At 40.4% G+C, this 22,276-nt stretch overlaps 1 protein-coding gene across 2 annotated transcripts in view; it reads left to right on the top strand.

Moving 5' to 3' along the window:
- Positions 1 to 21,951, top strand: part of LOC126174949 (UDP-glucosyltransferase 2-like) — a 65,975-nt gene extending 44,024 nt beyond the window's left edge. For both annotated transcript variants that reach the window (XM_049921407.1, XM_049921408.1), the window contains 4 exons: positions 7,081 to 7,537; positions 7,743 to 7,965; positions 16,685 to 16,904; positions 20,170 to 21,951. In XM_049921407.1, the coding sequence (XP_049777364.1) occupies positions 7,081 to 7,537; positions 7,743 to 7,965; positions 16,685 to 16,904; positions 20,170 to 20,446 (1,177 nt within the window). In that variant the 3' untranslated portion in view covers positions 20,447 to 21,951. The remainder of the gene's footprint in view (positions 1 to 7,080; positions 7,538 to 7,742; positions 7,966 to 16,684; positions 16,905 to 20,169) is intronic.
- Positions 21,952 to 22,276: the final 325 nt, after the last annotated feature.

Here is a 22,276-nt window from a genome sequence, read left to right as displayed (position 1 = left end):
TAGACATATTTTTCATTACTGTTCGTAAAGTTTTTTAAACTTTAGTACCTGTTTCCTCTCCGCCACCTTTTCACAGTATTTATTACTTTTAGCAGCACTTTTTACTGCGTACAAGGCGAAAGCTCGTTGAAATGTTTCTCTTTTATAAGAATATTTTCACACTCCATTTGACACACACTTTAACATCTGTTTCATGTTTAGAAAGAACTAGATTACAAGGGCCTTACACAAGCAGCAATTTTCTTTTTCTGTTTTAATGTACATTAGCTACTCAACACAGTTGACTCTTACTACATGTCATACGCATACGTTTATAATTCAGATACCAAAATTATATTTTACTATACATACGTCAACTTTCACTACGACAAGAGTCTTATGTCAATGGGTTGCTACACTTGGGCATTTAATCTTTGTGAGGTTTCTCCTACTTTGAACAGTATTTATTGATGCAAATATAACGTTTACTGGAACTGGTAGCCGAAGTCAGTTCGCTGCACTGAGCTGCATTAATAACAAGGCCGCAAGTGGGAAGCTGGTTCGCACGGAGGCAAAGCTAGCGACCGGACCATAACGCGCTTTGGCGAATCACGAGAGTGGGGAGAGGAACGCGATCCTTGAGAACAGATGTTACTCGGCTATAAATACGTAGTAATTCTACTAGTATTCTGGTGCGAAACGCTCATTATACATTAGTAAATATTATTGATTGAGGTTCTTCTTTGGCGTAACTTGTACTATGAGAAACCTACGGGTCATCTGTGCTTCAATACAGTGACTGGATGTACTTCGAGCCTCTTCATACGTAATAGTCGGCCACAGGATGTACTGGGAGCCTGCTAAATGTGTGGCAGTCGGCAGTGGAACGTACACGGAATTTTCTCATGTGATTGTCGGCTTTACCACGCTCTCAGGTTTTGTTAACTTTCATAGAGTAATCGTTTCATGATAATAAAATCTTACTATTTTACGGTATTTGGAAATAAATGCATCTTGGAGGCATTCCAGGACATACTTCTTATAAATAAGCTATCCACACCACCAACTAAAATCACACATCGTTTACGAGACCTTCACAGAGAACAGTAAATCCAACGTGTCGATTTATTAAGATAATCCATGAAAGTGTCGTCTTGACCAACGCAGTCTCCGGTGGAAACCTATACGAGCTTTTACGGAAGCGCCGCTGAACTGAGAAACTTGACTGGAGGTTTGTGACTGCAAAGGGTGCCTGCATCTTCCCACCTAAAATGCTACAGTGCTACAGTTTTAAACTGCAGTTTGTTTTGTCATTGAGACAGAGGTCTGATACGCCAAGAACATTTGGCTATATCCAGTGTACTGTTCCAGCATGTGATGTACCAAGTGAGTACGCTTATTCGACAATTTTTTGAATGCAATTGTTACTTTTGTTAAGATCTTCCTGTAGCGACTGTTGCCATTTTTAGGGTCCATTGCACCTTCTGAAGAAGATAATTTTTCAACAATCGAATCCTAGATCAAGCGTTCCAATAAATCTTTATTTGCAACTCATTAATTAATTTTTCAACATTTCGAGGTGGAAGAAAATCGACAGATATAGAGGTAATTTGAGAGATACTTTAAGAGAGTTTTGTTGGACAGAAGCTGTTTATGATTTATTTATGTTAATGATATAATGAGGCACATTGCTGGATCCATGAGATTATTCACCGACTATGTTACTGTCTGTAGAAAGCTTGCGACGTCAGAAGTCTGTAGCGAAATTCAGGAAGCTCTGCAGTGTATTGACGACTGATGGAGAGACTTGTAGTTTGCAATGAACGTAAATAAATGTAGCAGATTGTGCACATATGGGCGGAGGTCTCCACCACTGTTCGATTACAACATTGCCGACAAGCCACTGGGTACAGCAACTACTACAAAATACCTGGGAGTAAATATCCTGAGTGGCCTAAAGAGAAATAACCAAACGAAAAAAAAAACTGTAGGAAAAGCATACGCCAGGCTGAGATTCACTGGGAGAATACTAAGAAAATGTAATAAATCGATGGAAGAATGGCCTTACAAAACGCTTCTCCGATCTTTTGTTGAATATTGTTCATCTCCCTGGGACCCACATGAAGTTAGATTAATAAGAGAGTAGAGAAGATCCGACGAAGAACTGCATGTTTTGTCAGGAAATTACTTTTACTGCACGAGAACGCCACGGAGGTTCTCAATAAACTAAAATAACATACGTTACAAGACAGACGTCTTCTAAAACGGCAGGGCCTTGCTACTGAAGTTACGAGAGCATATGTTCCACGACGAATTAGAAAACACGTTATATCCTCCCACATACGCATCGCTAAACGACCACGACGAGAAAATCACAGTAATTAGAACTCATACGATGATTTATCGACAATCGTTCATGGCCTGTGCCTTCCGTGAACAAAACAGGGAAGGAGCAAAACGTAGTGGTACTAGAAGTACGCAGTGCCATACACCGTCAACTGGTTTGCTGTATGTAGATGTAGTGGTGAAATGTCCATCCATATGTAGTGAAGAATATTCAAGGCTATTCCAAATCGACTAGCACCTGCACCTGACATGTCTACCATTGAACAAGTTGCAGATGATCGTCAGATCGTTCGCCAGAGTTCTCAAGCTACTACTGTGCATGCATTGAGGTCTCGCAAACAAACCAGGTACTGGGTTACATCTAAGAACGTATCGAGGACACCTTTGCTTCGTTACGCTAGAGTTTTCGCCTCTGATTGCAACAGTTGTGGTATTAACATGAAAGTTTCAACGTATGAGATCACGTACAGTTCTACAATCGTTATAAATTATTTATTATTATGTATCTGATACATCGTTTAATGTGCATATCGGAGAAAGCCATCCTCTTTCGAGTTGCAAATTTCACAGACTTAAGTAATTCCGTAAACGGATCAAAAAATCGAAAGAAAGTGCTCAGTAGACGTTAACATGTAAAGAGACAAATAATTTAGTGTATGATCTGTGTTTGCCGCTTTTTATTCTCCGACATACTCGTATTGCAACAGTAATCATATACATGGTCTTCACTGCCTGGTCGCAACGTTTTCTTTCCTTTTATATTTGTATGGAGTTCTAATCATCTAATCACGATACACAGTTGTTTATAATAGTGTATTTGTTATTTGAAAGTACGTTTATATATGATAATAGAACTTACTCTATTGCACACTTTTCTCCCTAATCTGTTATGAAATGTCTTCAGTCAGGTGTGCTGCACACACAGTTACATACTGCAGTTTTCATTTACTGTTTTGATAGCCTTTTTTTAGCTCATATCCAGTTCATGATTGTCGAGCTACGTGGGTATCAATTTACCTACTGTGTGCGATTGCTTTACTGATCCCGACATTGGTCTACTTCCACCACCGACTACACACTTGCTAGAACAGCACAAAGAGTATCTATACATCTCATTATTGTGTTCAGTTCTTACAATGTCCAACTGTGAAAAGCATTTGTATGAGAACTTACGCCGAGTGGGAAGGTTACTAGTTTACAGCCTCACCTCGCTGTCGTGCGCGCCTTGACAACTTTTCCTCAGTGTTGTTTGTGTCTTCGTGTGGGTCACATTATCGTTTGGTCCATAGCGTTAGTTGTTCCGAGAAAAGAAACGTAAGCTTTAGTTTCGGCAAATCCAAGCATTCTGTGCGGCCGAGATCCTTAGAGATTCATTACTAGCTCGTTGATATCATTCGTGTAGTATCTGATGAGGTTCATAGTCCTGTCTTGATTCTGATAACTATCTGATTATGTCTTTTTCGTAAAGTTTTTCGATCTACTACAAGTAAATAGGTTGCTTTTGCGTCATAGTTCTCAAGTTCCCTTGAAGCATCGTGATGGTTCCGTAAGTGTGGTCATTCTTCCTAACGCGGAACTGGATTACATAAATGTCCGAGTGTTCAATCTCCCGCCGGGGGCTGACGACACTTTACTTAAGGAGATTTTCCTACCTTGCGGTGATGTGAGCGGTATACAATGTGAACGCTGGTCATTTCAACACCAGCTGCAATCTTATAGCGGTATCCATTCAGTGGAGGTGGTAGCCAAACCTAACATTCCTTCCCATCTACAGGTCTGAGGTTACTGATTTCTTACAACGTATAATGGTCATGTGGCGACATGCTTTCTCTGTAAAGTAGCATTCCAACCAATTTGCAGGTATGTGGTTACCACTTTCACGTAACTTACAGCGATCATGTGAGGACGTGCTTTCTCTTCAAAGTGGCCAACTTAGATATAACTACGGTATTGCAGTCCTTGCAATGATCCTTTGGAAATACATGTATGTCCAAAGGGACAGGCACTATGGCAACTACAGCCGTTATGAAATACGTGAAATGTATTCGAAATTGCAAATATGGACTTACTTGAAGTCGCAAGTGTATCGTGATCGACCGACATCTCTAGGGATGCTGAAAGACAGCATCCGACGCCAATGTCTCACCATAACTCCGGACATGCTTTACAGTGCTGTTCACAACATTATTCCTCGACTACGGCTGTTGTTGAGGAATGATGGTGAACATATTGCGCATTTCCTGTAAAGAACATCATCTTTGCTTTGTCTTACTTTGTTATGCTGATTATTGCTATTCTGGTCAGATGAAGCGCCATCTGTCGGACTTTTTTTGAACGTTTGTATGTTTTTGGTTCTAATTTTCCCCGTGTCATTCCAAGCATGTGTGTCAATTTGTACCTCTCTATATACATTATTCCGTGATTGATTCAGTTTTCAAATTTATAGTGACTTTTTGATCACCCAGTATACAAATAACATGAAATCAAATATAACAGAATTTGTTATAGCACAGTAACCGCCATCTGGCGTGGGAAGTCAGAGGTTCAAATGTTTTAATTTACGTAATATATTACGTTGAAACCAAGAAGGCAAATACATAAATAGTGGTGATTGTGCAACATATGTCATGATTTAACAAGTCAAAATGTCATGTAATACATTATGCTTTATAAAAAAATCTTTAGGGTGCGACTAACAATTTTTTATCGTATTTAACGACATAATGATACACACATCTCAATCGTCACGTTGGGACATGTTAGCAAATTATAACTATTTCTGAGGCTTAATTACAAAAATCATCGTAATTATGAAAAGGATGAAGGATATAAAAGCATATTGTGGATGCAGAGATCGTTTAGCGCACTGATCAGTAAGAACTACTGTTACAAATTGTAAAGAATTAGTGATATGTTGGCTAGAGACACAATTGTCGGAAATACGGTAGCCTAGTAGAAACCTCCAATACCACACCTATTATTTATAGAAAAAATTTTCTGATATGATAAAAACGGAACTTGGGTATAAGGAAACAGTGTTCTCTTTAAAATATAAAGTGATTTATTTTGTTGGGACAAACTTTGTTTATACTTTAAAGAGAACACTGTTTCCATATACCCCAGTTCTGTTTGTCTATCGGTTTGGCACACAGTTTTAATCCTCCAGAAACTTTCATAACAGCGCACACTTCGCTGCAGAGTGAAAATATCATTCTGCAAACATCCCCCAAGGCTGTGACTAAGCCATGTCTCTGCAATATCCTTTCTTCCAGGAGTGCTAGTTGTGTTTGTATCGCAGAAGTGCTTCTGTGAATTTTGTAAAGTAGAAGACGAGGTACTGGCGGAAGTAAAGCTGTGAGGACTGGTCGTGAGTCGTGCTTGCGTAGTTCAGATGGTAGAGCAGTTGCCCGCTAAAGGCAAAGGTCCCGATTTCGAGTCTCGGTCCGGCTCACAGTTTTAATCTGCCAGTAAGTTTCATAACAGCGCTCACTCCGCTGCAGAGTGATAATTTCATTCTGTAAACATCCCCCATGTCTGTGGCTAAGCCATGTTTCCACAGTAGCCATTCTTCCATGCGTGCTAGTTCTGCAAGGTTCGCAGGATAGCTTCTGTGAAGTGTGGAAGATGGGAGACGAGATACTGGCGGAAGTAAAGCTGTGAGGACTGGTCGTGAGTCGTGGCTTGCGTAGCTCAGATGGTAGAGCACTTGCCCACGACAGGCAAATGTCCCGACTTCGAGTCTCGGTCCGGCACACGGTCTTAATCTTCCAGGAAGTTTCATAGCAGCGAACACTTTGCTGCAGAGTGAAAATTTCATTGTTTCATCAAGAATTATTTATTGCAACATTTGCAGTTTCTCAATTTTATGTCATCCATTTGATATTGTTGCCAGGCTCGTATTTTATCGACGTTTGACTCTCTCTAGGCATATGTGCTCCTTTCAATTAGATTTCTTTTTCCCAGTTATCTGGGTCTATTCGCTCACATGTGAGTTGTGAAGTTGATTCCTGACAGCTGCAGTATGCTGGGCGCGTCATATTGACGGGCCTACCTCAGCCAATGCGGCAGCACAATTTACTAAACGTCTCGATGGTAACGCCTCAGTGTTGTCATAGCTCTTTGACACAGGTACTGTTTTCGCTTTCAGTCGTTAGCGCTTCACAGTTGAAAGCTGGCAACATCACTGAGAGCTGTCAGCAATCATCTTATGCCGGCTCGACTATAGTGATGGATTCTCTGGAACAGGTTGTTAGTTCATCTGCGTGATAGCTGTAAACGGTGGCAGAAACTCTACACTGGCCTCGATAATATTACTCGTTTTAACAGTTAAGACGTGCTTCATTTTATGTTATCCACTGAAATCTTTGTCAGGCTCATTCTGCATCAACATAGTACGATGTTCAATAATAGTAGTTCTTTTAAGCTCGAAATTTGAGACACTGTAATTATTTTGTTGACTCTCAACTAGCATTATACAAGCTTCCGCTCGTGTGAGTGATTTTACACAGTACTTGAATTTTGGAAGGTATTTTCCTTATGTTTAACTGTGGAAATCTTTACAGAGATCGCTCCAAATTCTACTCTCTTTCTCTATGAAAATTTGTACCTTGTATCTATTGGTTACATTATCTTTCATATTATGATCGCAGCTTATCTAAATATTACACCTAGACAATGATGCATCCTAGTGAATGGCTATAGTACTAGTAGAGTTGATTTGTAATGGATATTGCGCATTGTTGTTGCTTGTTACAGATTTGGAGAGAAATTCGATTTGGCGATAATTGAGACGTTCTTATACGACTGTCACTTTGGCCTCGTACATAGACTAGGTCCTCCACCAGTTATTGGTTTCTGGTCAGCTGAGCTATACCCACTGTTACATATCATCGTGGGTAACCCAATTAATCCTGCTTATTACCCAGACTTTGAGTCAAGCTACACGGACCATATGACATTCCTGGAAAGAGCTGACAATGCCTACGAGATGCTGCAATCCATCAGGCGGTTCGAAAGAATTTCGATATCACTGGAAGAGGTGATGAGAGAACATTTAGGAAGTGACCTGCCCAGCATGCTCGATATGCAGTACAACATCAGCCTCTTGCTGGCCACTACTCATTTCTCTTCTGATTATCCAAAGCCAATGCAACCTTCTGTGATACAGATGACAGGACTTCATGTTAAGGGAAAGCCGAATCCCCTGCCAAAGGTAGGTCACGCTGTAACATTCTGTTTAGTGATGCCACAACACGCTAATCACTGTTTAATGATGTGACTGTCACAGTAGGCGTGATGACTGGGTGTTGTGTGATGTCCTTAGGTTAGTTAGATTTAAGTAGTTCTAAGTTCTATGGGACTGATGACCATAGATGTTAAGTCCCATAGTGCTCAGAGCCATTTTTTTGTCATAGTAGGAGATACAGTCTTTCCTTGATGATGCGGAACAAGGGGCTATATACTTCAGTCTTGGGTCTAATATGAAGAGCAACAGTCTTCCAAAGAATATAAGGCAAAGTCTAATGGATGCTTTCTCGGAACTCCCTCAGAGGGTGCTCTGGAAGTTTGAGGATGATGACCTTCCAGGGAAACCGAGCAACGTCATGATTGCGAAGTGGCTTCCTCAACAGGACGTTTTAGGTAACATTTAATTTATTTGCTGATTATTAATTTTTAACCTCTGTAGTGTTCAATTATTGAAAGATAATTTTCGCTGTTTACATTATTTAAATTATGAATCAGGGAATACTTGACTTACGTCAGATCCGTTTGCTGTACGCCACCTAAATTTTGGCGTAAATTCCAATGAAAACGAGCTCTTCCACAATGACAATAAGTTCCTTTATGTAGTTTTATTTATGCTCTTATTTTACATTTAAGATTAAGACAATGACGTGATGCCTAATGTCCAGCCGCGCATCCTTCATAAAATGTGAATAGTATACATACAACTTAACAATAATTATATAATGAGGTGACGAAATTCACGACATTGCTGCTAATATCGTATCGGACTTCGTTTTGCTCCGCGTAGCGCAGCAACTAGACGACAAATGGACTCGACAGATTGTTGGAAATACGCTAGAGAAATACTGAGCTATTTCTGATAAACATTTACAATCCCTTTCCCCATAAATCTGTGGCAGTAGGTTATATTGAGCAAACATTTCTTCCACCAAATTTTACTTTGGCCTTCACTACAGATTAAAACATAGGAATAATGTCAGTCTTAATAATACTTTCAACCAGAGAGCCCTTAGAAAGTTACAAAAATTAAATAACGGAAAGTAAATTGATAGCAAAATATAATTATACAAATGAAGTAGTAATGTTTTGTTCAGTAGTTTTTACATTACGATGGACAGTTTCTCTGGTATAGTGTCTAGTTACCGAAGAAACTTTTGTTCTTCTTCTTCTTCCTGTCCTGCATGGATGTCTATTTTCTAAATAATTTCAGTTGTAGATGACCAACTTGAAGTATATTGTGTGACCATGAGCTACTTTCATCCTTTCATCAAACCTGTAATTAAATAAATCCATGACATAATTTTATTTCTCTGGCTTCACTGGATTAAACGCCACTGATGATAGGCTCAGGTTTTTCAGTACTCCTTTACTGTATTTCTGTTTCCAAAATCGGAATAATGTATATGGACCTTTGTATGTTAGGTGTCTAGTACTGAACCATCTGATTTGTATTTTCTAAGAAAATATTTCTGAATTTCAAACACAGTACCTTGGTGATGATTACTTGAAGCTGCCTTGACATGAGCACCCGGTACGCTAAAGTGAGCGAGAAATGCTGCGTGCCCACTCATCAGTAACGTTGCCCTGACCCCTGAGAATGAGATAATGCAACAGAACATGGGAAGAATATTTTTCATACCCCGCTAATTAGTTAAATACGATCTATAGCCGTCCATCATTGCGAAAGTGTCACCGATGCAGGAATTTGTTCAGGAAATGACCACTCGATTACGTCCCACAAATGTTCGGTGGGATTTAGCTGGTCAATCTCGGTGGCCAATTGAAAGAATTCTATTTGTCCAGAATGTTCTTCAAACCAGTCGTGAACAAATGTGGCCCAGTGACATGCTGCGTTATCATCCATAAAAATTGCATCGTTGTTTGGGAACAGAAATTCTATGAATGGCAGTAACTGGTCTCCAAGCAGTCGAACATAGCCATTTCTAGTCAATGATCGGTTCATTTTGATCAGAGGGCCCAGTCCATTCCTTGTAAACACAGCCAACACCATTATGTAGCCACCAATACCTTGCACAGTGCCATGTTGACAACTTCAGTCCATGGTTTCTTGGGGTCTGCACCATGCTCGAACCCAACCATCAGCTCATACCTGTTGAAATCTGGACTCATCTAATCAGACCACGGTTTTCCACTCGTCTACGATCCAACTGATGTGGTCACGAGCCCAGGGGAGGCGCTGCAGACGATGTCGTGCCGTCAGCAAAGGCCGTCTGCTGCTGTAGCCCACTGATGCCGAATTTCGCTTCACTGTACTAACGCATAAGTGCGTTGTACGTCCGACATTGGTTTCTGTGGTTATTTCACGCAATGTTGCTTATGTTGCTTGTCTGTTAGTACTATCAGCTCTATGCAAACGCTGCTGCTCTCGGTCATTAAATGAAGGTCATCGGCCACTGGGTCGTCCGTGGTGAGAGATAGTGCCTGAAATTTGGTGTTCTCGGCGCGCACTTCACTCTGAGGATTGCAGAACATTGGATTCGTTAACGATATCCGAAATGGAAGGTTCCATGTGTCTAGCTCCAATTACCAATGCGCGTTCAAAGTATGTCGATTCCCGTCGTTCGACCCTAACCACGTCTGAAACCTCACGTGAATCACCTGAGTACAGACCACAGCTCTACCAATGCAGTGCTCTTTTATACCTTGTGTACGCGATACTATCTCCATCTGTATATGTACATATCGCTATCCCACGGCTTTTGTCACCTCGTAGAAGGAAGACAAACAGACTTATACACACCCATAAGGCTACTGAATCCAATTATAAGAAATGGAAATTGAATGCCAAAAATAATAATAATAATAATAATAATATAAAAGTAAAACGGTTGGTCATATTTAAATAATTTGATCTCAACTGCTAGATCAGATAAAGAGTGCCTCACAACGAGTCAGGAAAACAGAGATGGCATTTAACACTATAGGTGGAAAAGATAAAATATGTTTCCCGTAACTATCAAGGTTCAACATCACAACACAGTCACTACGTGATACCGCTCTCCATTGTAATAAACTGAAAAGAAGGCAATTATCTCTGACGAAATCCTTAACTAAAGCTACAAAAAAGCAAACAGGAAACCTATATGACAATCCCAATAAAAAACATACTCGCAGACAACATTTCGAATTCAGTACCTGTCTTTAGCATTATCCCTATGAACATTATGTAGAATGAGTCAGTATAACGACTTAGAGAACATGACTTACGTATGACTGCATACTGGCCATTTGCAGAATGCTAAGTAGCACAATTGCTAGAATTTAATAGAAATGAATACATTATTCTTTTTCACATTATTAATGTTACAAGCGAATCACAGGCAAACATTTATTTCTACTATATTACACCTTCTATCGACATTTTATGAAATATTTGCCTATGGAATAGAAGGAGTTGTCGAAAACAAATGTTTTAAAAATGTTTTATTGTCAGTTCATGAAACTGCCAAACACTCTTACTCTTACTTTCCTGGCCCCACAAACTGCTGTAGGTTTTTGGTTTCGTCAAGCACTCTCATTCACAGCGATCTGTCCTTGGCATCTTCTCCCCCCCCCCCCCCCCAAATATTTGAAGACCGTTGGTCACTTGGCGTCTTTAAATTATTTCCGGTCTGTCTAAAGGTATCGTTTTTCTGGTTTCACTCTGGCATTTCATTCGGTTTTGATCCCCCCTTTCCTACATACATGTAGCAAGCCGATGTGCCACATTTTCTTGGCTTCCGAGACAATTCTGGTTCATTACATATCTCCTTGAGCACTCTGTTCTTTCTTCTTCGCCATTCTCCTCCCTTAAAAATAGGTCAAAGTATCTTCTTAAGGGTTTTATTTTCGGAAACGTCATTTTGATTCCTCCTGAAAAAATTGGATGACATTAATTGTTGATAATGCTCTGGATGGTGTTTTGAGTCTCACATCCATTTCTTGATTTTTATCATTTCTCTTATTTACTACCAGACTCAGGTATTTAAACTCATGTGCTTCCAACACGTTGTTATCCATCCGCAGGATTTCGCACCATTTTGCCTTCTTTCTTTCTTCCCTCGTGACTGTTGTTTTCTCGTAATTTACCTCTAATGCGCCTTCCCTTGCTTTTTAAAATATCTTTCTCGCCAGTACTTTCGCGTGATCTAAATTTGCAGCGATTAATGCTGCATCTTCTGGAAAGGCAAATAAATTCATTGTTCCTGTTTTTATGTCGAAAACTGTGTAGTATTGGTGTTCCCCTTTCACTAACCGCTTCAAGCCTTCCCACATAACTTTTATAAGATTTGTAATCTTCTTTGGTATTCTGAATTTCTGCATTGCCTCCCACAAATTTCCTCTGTTTATGCTACCGTTGGAATTCTTAAAATCAACAAACAGTATTGCCAATGTTTTGTTTTATTCCCAAAATGTTTATCTGACTTCTTTTAATTCAAATACCATATTAGTGGTGGCTCGATTCAATGTGTATCCTTCTCCTTTCTCATCTGATACCTCGCCCAATTGTTGTACTTAAGCATCATCGGTCCAGGTGAGTACTTGGATGGGTGGCCACCTGGGAACATCAGATGTATTAGCTCAGGGACACGCGAGTCACTGCAGTTGAGTGCAACTGAGAAACTGGCTCCAGGCCACTCAGCTGTACGACATAATTATTTTCATTGAGCTGCCTTTCTTTCTTCATTCCAAATATTGATCACGACTTATTCGTTTTGCAATTGTTTTTCCTACCTAGAAGTAGTTAAACTGATATTTCATGATTCCCTGTAGATGTGTTGTTTTTTAGTACCATGGTTGTGTCTGCTATATCTTTCATTCTCATCTCATATTTATGTTGTTTCTTCATTTCTGTATTTCCATCCTCGACTTTTACAATATCTCTTCAACATATTCCACCAAAATTTCCATATCTTTTGTTCTTTTCAAAACAATACCGCCTCTTTTGTCTTTAATGTCATATGTGATTGGTATATATCCTCTTCTGAAGAACCTAACAGACCTTTAAAAGTCACTTATATACCCTGAAGTTTTATCCTCTTCTGCTCTTCTGATTAGAGTTTCCACAGATTTTCTCATTTTTCTCCTGAAAAAATCTTTTGGTTTCCCTATAACCATTTTCATATGGTTTCTTGCTTTCGTTGGAATACTCCTCTTTTTCCTTTAATATGTTTGACAAATAAACCGAGATTTTTGGGAGCATATTTAATTCGCTTTTTAGTGATGTATAAGCCGAGTGAAGTGACGAATGAAAATGCGTACCAAGGCCAGGATTCGAGCCCAGGTCTCCTGCTCACTAGGCAGATGCTGTAACCATTACAACACCCTGACACAGTGGCTTTGCGCAACTGCACAGACTGTTCTAGGAAACTTCCCTCTTCAATCCAAATTCTTATTCACACCTCAGTCCACTTGGTGTTTCTCCTAAATTCGAACAACAGGAATACCAAGTGCTCCGAGGAATGGATAGGAATTTGGATTCAGGTGGGAAGTGTGCTAGGGGAGTCCACGCAGTTCTGCAGAGCCACTGTGCTGGGGTGGCGTAGTGGTTAGCACATTCACCTGATTTGCAGGAGGCCTTAGTTTGAATCTACGCTTCAGTACAAATTTTCATTTGTCGCTTCAGTCTACACATATACATTAGAGATATCTGAGACTTGAAAAGAATCAAGTTACAAAATTAAGCCATAAGCAAGTAGCCATTGGAACTACGCAAAATATATTAACATGTACATGTGTTCGATTTCCAAACCAGAATGTACGTGCTCAGCAGAAATAATTTGGAGCATTGTACATTGTTCTTAACTCATCGTCATGAGCTCAGTAACTGCTGATGTTCTTCTGTACGATTTACAGATCTACTGAATAGAGTATTCATTTTAGAAACCACCTAATAACTGTTTTAAAAATTGTTGTACACTTCTTCTGTTACTTTCTCTCTTACCACATTATCTGTAGCGCTAGAGTCATCCGCAACTAAATCCAGTTCTCCCTGATGGCATATCATCAAATAATTCAATTTTTTATTTCATTATATATATTACACTATCATATATAGGGTGTAACAGATATAAGTGCCGATTATTTTATATGTAGTACCTTAACATGCACTCATATGATTTATTTTTCCTCTGTGTCAAACAGTCTTCCCACAAACCGTTCACAAACTTCATGACCTGATGTATCTTGCACAGTCTTATCTGCACATCTAAGTGGACTACACTTGTCAGTATTGACTGTTTTACATTAACGGGACCATACTTCAACACTGAGCTACTGCTCGTGGGGAAAAACCATTAATGGCCTGCTTCTGCTCGCATATGTGAAAGTATTACAGAACTGAACACATACGATTTGTAACAACTATAATTATTAGACTGAAAATGATGTAAATACTGGTCAGGAGCAATCAAGCAAAAATCAAAGTATATCTTGATTTAAAAATACCACACGAAAACAACGGAAATGTTTAGGTTTGGGAATGATATTACTTACTTCCAAGCCGAACTTTATGTCTTTATTTGGAACCCATGAAGTTTAATTTTGTTTCCTCCTCCTTTTTTGTTAGGCAGTGAAAGTGATATTTAACATTCAAGTAAAACAAAAATATAGCACTAGTGTACAAACTAAAATGTCTCAGGAGCCAGTAATCTTTGTATACAGAACTAATAGAGTGTACTATAATATCATCATGTAATTATTATGTTTGAGATACAGATATATCATACAAATCTGCTTAAATGAACTTGTGTAAAAATATGACTACTGTAGTGTGTAACAATGGCGCTTCTTTCTTGATTTCACATGCTTTTCTTCTGTGTATATGTTGGTCTCTGTAGTATTTTAAGTTTTTATGATACTATGACGTATGTGAGTTCTTGGATATTATATACAACTTTGCTCTATCTTTAGTATCTACAAGTTTTAGGAAAAGACTAAAGTGTTATCCCTACTTTTTTATTATTTAGAATTCTTTGACTTTTCACCTAAACATGTTTGAGCATTAAAACGAGTAATAGTTCGCTGACCTGAATTTCCACATTTTTATCTGCAAACACAAGTGCTCTGAAACCAAATGACGATACTAACCAATTTATTTGGTTCTAAATTTCTACAGAACTGTACACACTGTCGTATGCTTGTTGAAGTATGATGAATCACGTGTATGTAAGATGTTATATACACCTTGAAATTGAAATAAGAACACCGTGAATTCATTGTCCCAGGAAGGGGAAACTTTATTGACACATTCCTGGGGTCAGATACATCACATGATCACACTGACAGAACCACAGGCACTTAGACACAGGCAACAGAGCATGCACAATGTCGGCACTAGTACAGCGTATATCCACCTTTCGCAGCAATGCAGGCTGCTATTCTCCCATGGAGACGATCGTAGAGATGCTGGATGTAGTCCTGTGGAACGGCTTGCCATGCCATTTCCACCTGGCGCCTCAGTTGGACCAGCGTTCGTGCTGGACGTGCAGACCGCGTGAGACGACGTTTCATCCAGTCCCAAACATGCTCAATGGGGGACAGATCCGGAGATCTTGCTGGCCAGGGTAGTTGACTTACACCTTCTAGAGCACGTTGGGTGGCACGGGATACATGCGGACGTGCATTGTCCTGTTGGAACAGCAAGTTCCCTTGCCGGTCTAGGAATGGTAGAACGATGGGTTCGATGAAGGTTTGGATGTACCGTGCACTATTCAGTGTCCCCTCGACGATCACCAGTGGTGTACGGTCAGTGTAGGAGATCGCTCTCCACACCATGATGCCGGGTGTTGGCCCTGTGTGCCTCGGTCGTATGCAGTCCTGATTGTGGCGCTCACCTGCACGGCGCCAAACACGCATACGACCATCATTGGCACCGAGGCAAAAGCGACTCTCATCGCTGAAGACGACACGACTCCATTCGTCCCTCCATTCACGCCTGTCGCGACACCACTGGAGGCGGGCTGCACGATGTTGGGGCGTGAGCGGAAGACGGCCTAACGGTGTGCGGGACCGTAGCCCAGCTTCATGGAGACGGTTGCGAATGGTCCTCGCCGATACCCCAGGAGCAACAGTGTCCCTAATTTGCTGGGAAGTGGCGGTGCGGTCCCCTACGGCACTGCGTAAGATCCTACGGTCTTGGCGTGCATCCGTGCGTCGCTGCGGTCCGGTCCCAGGTCGACGGGCACGTGCACCTTCCGCCGACCACTGGCGACAACATCGATGTACTGTGGAGACCTCACGCCCCACGTGTTAGCAATTCGGCGGTACGTCCACCCGGCCTCCCGCATGCCCACTATACGCCCTCGCTCAAAGTCCGTCAACTGCACATACGGTTCACGTCCACGCTGTCGCGGCATGCTACCAGTGTTAAAGACTGCGATGGAGCTCCGTATGCCACGGCAAACTGGCTGACACTGACGGCGGCGGTGCACAAATTCTGCGCAGCTAGCGCCATTCGGCGGCCAACACCGCGGTTCCTGGTGTGTCCGCTGTGCCGTGCGTGTGATCATTGCTTGTACAGCCCTCTCGCAGTGTCCGGAGCAAGTATGGTGGGTCTGACACACCGGTGTCAATGTGTTCTTTTTTCCATTTCCAGGAGTGTATATACAGTATAGATATTTCTATATAACTACTGTGCAATTCTTATAATTTTGCTACTCCTCTGGAATCATTTCACGAAATTTCAGTTTTTAACTTTTCTTAACTTCAACTAACACGTTACAGAAAACTGAAATAACGCCCAATAACAGTAATTCGAAAGTGTAAATAAAACTTTTTGCTAAGCAAAGTCAGTTAGTATTGTTGAATCCTAAATTCACTTCAAACGATATAATGAATTCGATGAGTACTAATGTGTTAAATTATTTTGGTTGTACATTTTATCATTCACAGCAGTAAGCAGTGGCTGAGATTAATTTTTATAAGGAAAGGAAGGAAATCAAATTTGATGAGTAGTATTTTCGTAAATGTACAGTGTGCGATAAAAAGGCCATGCTGAATGACCACTTATCAAGTCTATTACTGTGAAAACAACAGTACATACCACTCATGACCTGCAAACCCTACACCAACAGGTACAGTCTGTGTGACTAACATCACGATCTTGTTGCAGCTCACAAGAATGTGCGGCTCTTCATGACTCAAGGTGGTCTTCAGAGCTTCAACGAGGCGTCCTATTATGGTGTGCCTCTTGTTGGTATACCCTTCTTTGGTGACCAGGGACACAACGTCGGAAAAATGCTAGAAGCAGGAATTGGTGTGAAACTAGACTTCAAAACTATCACTAAAGAGAAGGTTCTAAACGCTGTGCAGACAGTTCTGGACAATCCTAGGTAAATCATAAAATGAATTTTTGTGAAAGAAAATTGTGATATTACTTCTGTTTTATATATTTTCCTTTTGTTTGTGCATTGAACAAGCTGTGTAATTAATTTTAGATGAAGTGCTGCAATATAATGTATGTACAGCAAGCATTGATCACTCTTGTAGCAAGGAGATTCGGTATAAACAACGCAATTTGTCCCATGCAGTGTTAAATGTGTCATCAAGAGCAACGTTGATAGAGACAGGTATAGGTATTTCCTTTGATTTTGTACACATTTCTCTGTTCTGAGGAACAAATCTACTGTTGAGCCTAGTTGTCTTCAACCTAATGCCAGGTAAGCCAGCAGTGGAGCAGACACGAGGTCTCATTTGATTTTTGTTGATTGATCCAGTTCCAGCAAGTGTCTCAAGGGAAACCTAAATATAACGTTAGAAAATCAAGAATTTGATTGCCTCAGGGTTTTATTGTTAAATAAAAACTTGGCTAGAACTGAAGAGTTTGGGTTTTTTACTGATACAAAAAAAGGCATTCTCCTGATGAAAGGTTCATAGGACAGTATGGTTATTTCAGATAGAACAGATAAAATAATTACTTTTAACATATTTTAACTACTTGATTCTAACATGGATGTATATTTTAATAGTATGTTTGCTACTATTAAGTAAATGTTTCCGTAATACTAGGTATTTTAACCTATGTTTTTAATGTGAAAAGTAATACTTCTGATAAACATTTATAGGTCATTGATAAACACTTATAGGCCCTTTCCAAGGTTAGAATGAGTAAACATTTCTTTCACCAAATTTTATTTCAGCCTCCTGAACACATTAAAACATAACAGTAATGTCATTCTTAATTATACCCACAATGGGGGAACTGTCATAAAGATAATAAAATTAAATAACAGAATGTAAATTGATAACAAAATATAACTGTACAAATAAAATACCAGTGTTATGTCCGGTGGTCTATTCGTTATGATGGACAGTTTCTCTGATATAGTTTCTAGTAACCAAAGGACGTTTTGTTTATCTTCTTCATCCTGTCCTGCATGGATGTCTTTTTTCTAAACTAAGTCTGGTTGCTGATGACTAACTTGATGCATATTGATTGACGATGAACTACACACATGCTCATAAATTAAGGATAATGCTGATAAAGGGTGAAACAACGCTCTGGTGGGCGGTTTGGGGGTTTAAATCACCTCAGGTTGTGACCATGCGGTGCATTTGACTTGCTGTCGTTGCACGGTGGTGCTGGCAGTAGTGCACATACGCAGAGGTGTGTTGGTGCATGTCAGAGTACAGTGCAGCGAGTAAGTGTGCAGACGTTTTCAGACGTGCTAATGGTGATTGTGGGTTGAAAATGACTCAAGTAACACATATTGACGACGTTATGAGGGGCAGAATACTAGGGCGACTGGAGGCTGGTCAAACACAGCAGCTCGTAGCACGAGCCCTCTGTGTGCCACAAAGTGTGATCTCAAGATTATGGCAACGATTCCAGCAGACAGGAAACGTGCCCAGGCGCTACAGAACGGGACATCCACAGTGTACAGCACCACAAGGAGACCGATATCTCACCATCAGTGCCCGCAGACAGCCATGTAGTACTGCATGCAGCCTTGCTTGGGACCTTACTACAGCCACTGGAACAGTTGTCTCCAGACACACAGTCTACAGACGACTGAACAGACACAGTTTATTTGCGCGGAGACCTGCAAGGTGCATTCCACTGACCCCTGGTCACAGGAGAGCCTGTAAAGCCTGGTGTCAAGAACACAGTACATTGGCTGGCTCTGAGCACTATGGGACTTAACATCTATGGTCATCAGTCCCCTTACAGGACATTGTCATTGGAACAGTGGTCCCAGGTTATTTTCAGGGACGAGTCCAGGTATAGTCTGAACAGTGATTCTCGCTTGGTTTTCCTCTGGCGTGAACCAGGAACCAGTTACCAACCTCTTAATGTCCTTGAAAGGGACCTGTATGGAGGTCGTGGTTTAATGGTTTGGGGTGGGATTATGATTGATGCATGTACACCCCTGCGTGTCTTTGACAGAGGAACTGTAACAGGTCAGGTGTATCGGGACGTCATTTTGCGCCAGTATGTCCGCCTTTCCAGGGGTGCAGTGGGTCCCACCTTACTCCTGATGGATGATAAAGCGCGGCCCCATCGAGCTGCTATCGTGGAGGAGTACCTTGAAGCAGAAGATATCAGGCGAAAGGAGTGGCCTGCCTGTTCTCCAGACCTAAACCCCATCAATCACTTCTGGGATGCTCTCGGTCGACGTATCGATGCTCGTCTTCAAACCCCTGCGACACTTCAGGAGCTCCGACAGGCACTGGTGCAAGAATGGGAGGCTATACCCCAGCAGCTGCTCGACCACCTGATTCAGAGTATGCCAACCCATTATGCGGCCTGCGTACGAGTGCATGGTGATCATATCCCATATTGAAGTCAGGTTACATGCGCAGCAAACAGTGGTGTTTTGTAGCACACGTGTTTCGGGACGGTTTCCTCAACTTATCACCAATTCCATGGACTTACATATCTGTGTCGTGTGAGTTCCCTATTAGCCTATGCTATTAGTGCCAGTTTTGTGTAGTGCAGCGTTGTGTGGAACCACATTCTGCAATTATCCTTAATTTATGAGCATGAGTGTACTTTCACCATTCCTGTAATTAAATAAATCCATGATATAATTTTATTTTTCTGGCTTCATTGAATTAAACGCCACTGTTGATAGCCTCATATTTTTCAATACTTCTTTATTGTATTTCTGTTTTCAAAGTCGGAATGACGTGCGAGTGGACCTTTGAATGTTAAGAGCCAAGTACTGAACCACTGCTTTGTATTTCCCAACAAAATACTTCGTAATTTTACACACAGGCCCTTTGCGCTAAGTTAGTTGATCTGCGCTGTACATGAGCACTCGCTACCTTAAACTCAATGAGAAATGCCGCACCCACATGTATCTACAACGCGGTCGTGGGCTCTACCAACGAGATAATGAAACAAAACCTCGGAAGAATATTTTTCATAACCCGATGATTAATTATAAACGATTTCCTTGAAAAGGGTACCTATGGACCCTGCTTCCAGAAAACAGTCAATTTTGAAGTCATAGCACATTTGCGTGCTGTCTGCTTGCATGAATGATCGAAGCTGTTGACATGGGCAGTGTTTCTATAACAACTGGACTGTCTTTCATATTACAGAAACACTTCTGCCACAGCTTCACTGGGTGAAATTTTCATTTTCTGTTGCAGCTACCAGGAGAACATGAAGCGTTTCTCTGCCATCTATCGGGAGCACCAGAGCACGTCCCTGGAGAGGGCGGTGTGGTGGGTGGAGTACGTGATCCGCCACCAGGGGGTCCCTCACCTGCGCAGCGCAGCCCTCGACCTGCACTGGTGGCAGCTGCTGCTGCTCGACGTCATTGCCTTCATATTGGCTGTGGCGGCTGTGGCTGCGTTTATCCTGTACAAACTGACTCTGTGGCTACGTCCTCTGGTTAAGCCACCCAAAAAATTAAAGAAACACTGAGACTATGAATGCATAATGCGCCAACAATTTGCCAGTTGCCTCTCACAGTGCAGTAGATGGGATTCGGCAGCCACGCCTAGATCTATTTCCAAGTTCTTTTATGGTACATCTGGCATAAAGTCATGTAATGTCTATGAAGCAAAAGATGAAAATGAAAAAATATTATACTCTATACCTTAACATTGACTGTCGAAAATACTGTCTTCTCTGCAGCCCAGTTTCTCAGGGTCCAACCATCCTATTACGCTAATTGTTGCCTTAAGTTAACTGAAGTTACGAAATGTAAGCCTTATTTTCTTATCAAGGTTTTCTGCAGGCTGCTCTGACTGTCTTTCCATCCTGCATTGAATCTTTCCACTGGCTTTTTAATGTGCTACCAAACATCATTTCTAAATACTTACAGTTTCTTAATATCTGACTATTTTCAATTTTCAAGTTTCACATCAGCACAGTCTTGTAGTTCTCCAGCCTGTTTTTGGAATTAAAGGACTGCGTTTGACATCAATATATTTGTTATTTCAAAAATAATTTACACTGGTTAACATGTACTACTTTCTTTTCTCTTTTCTTACACCATCATTACTGAAATCACTGACGTAGTCTATATTCCTTACTGAATCTTCATTATTATTGCTGTTATGATTGTTTTAATTCTTCTCTGTGGCTCTCAGTTTCTTTATTTCGTTTCTACAGTCTGTATTAAGTAGCCGGTCCTTTCTATTTTTTTTTCTTCTGTTCGACAGAATCTGTCTGGTTATCTGTCGTATGGACAGTATAATTTGTCAATGTTAGTACTGGTATTATATCCTCTTCTGTACTTCTTAATACTCTCATTATTTATTACATTCCCTATTCAATACATAATTTAAGCAGCAGTGGTAATAAACATGAACCCATGAAACTAATGGGTTAGTCCCTGTTCTATCGTTTTGTTTTATTACTTCATCACGAAGTATTCACATGATCTGTTTGTTCTTAAGATTTTTCAGTTAAACCTTCAGGCTAAGTTAATCGCTTTCTTTAATTTTCTACCAGCCGATACACTCTGTATCCACATCGTGGCCTTACATTGAGATTACATGAAGTATTCAATTCAAAAGTGAGGTATTTATCATTTTTTGTTAGTTCCTATGAATTTTACCTCACTTGTTTATTTATTGTAATCTATTTTTTAACCTAAAATAAAGATGTGAACAGCTGAAAGATCTGTATTTAGACTTAATTGTTAGGGAAAAAAAGGGTATTACAGTACACTGATTTCCTTATGACACCGATCATGAGTAATTTGTTGAAATCTGTAAACGACATTACCATAATGTACAAAAAACAAATGAAGCTGGCCTCCACTATTCGAGGCTTGATATTACTCTGTCAAAGAAAACATCAAGTTATTCAGCCATAAAAATTTTGAGCTGTTTGTCGGTAAATTGAATGCTCTGTTGACATGAAACTTTAATAATGGAGTAAGAGTTTTTAAATGTATGCTTGTGTTTAAATGAATAAAGCGAAGCCTAGAAAAGATTAACGATATTCGAAGTTCACGATATTCTAACTTAATACGATTCACTAACGGAGTTAAAAAGTGGAGAATGTCGTAATATTCAATGTAGCCTGCTCTAGTTACCATAAAGCGGAAGCTTTAATGTAACTGTTAGTGTTGATGATCAAAATGAGTACATATTTTCCCTGAGACAACCATATTTTTAAAATCAGGTGACTCGTGTCCCATCACGAACATGCTGATTTCAGTGTGTAAAAACCTAACAAAACCAGTAACTCAGAAAATTTAAGAATTTTTGTCGTTTGTCCTTTGTTGTATATGTGAGACCA

This window comes from Schistocerca cancellata, chromosome 3 (genome assembly GCF_023864275.1).
Source record: "Schistocerca cancellata isolate TAMUIC-IGC-003103 chromosome 3, iqSchCanc2.1, whole genome shotgun sequence".
NCBI classification, from domain to species: domain Eukaryota; kingdom Metazoa; phylum Arthropoda; class Insecta; order Orthoptera; family Acrididae; genus Schistocerca; species Schistocerca cancellata.
This window is presented reverse-complemented; position numbering and strand designations above follow the sequence as displayed.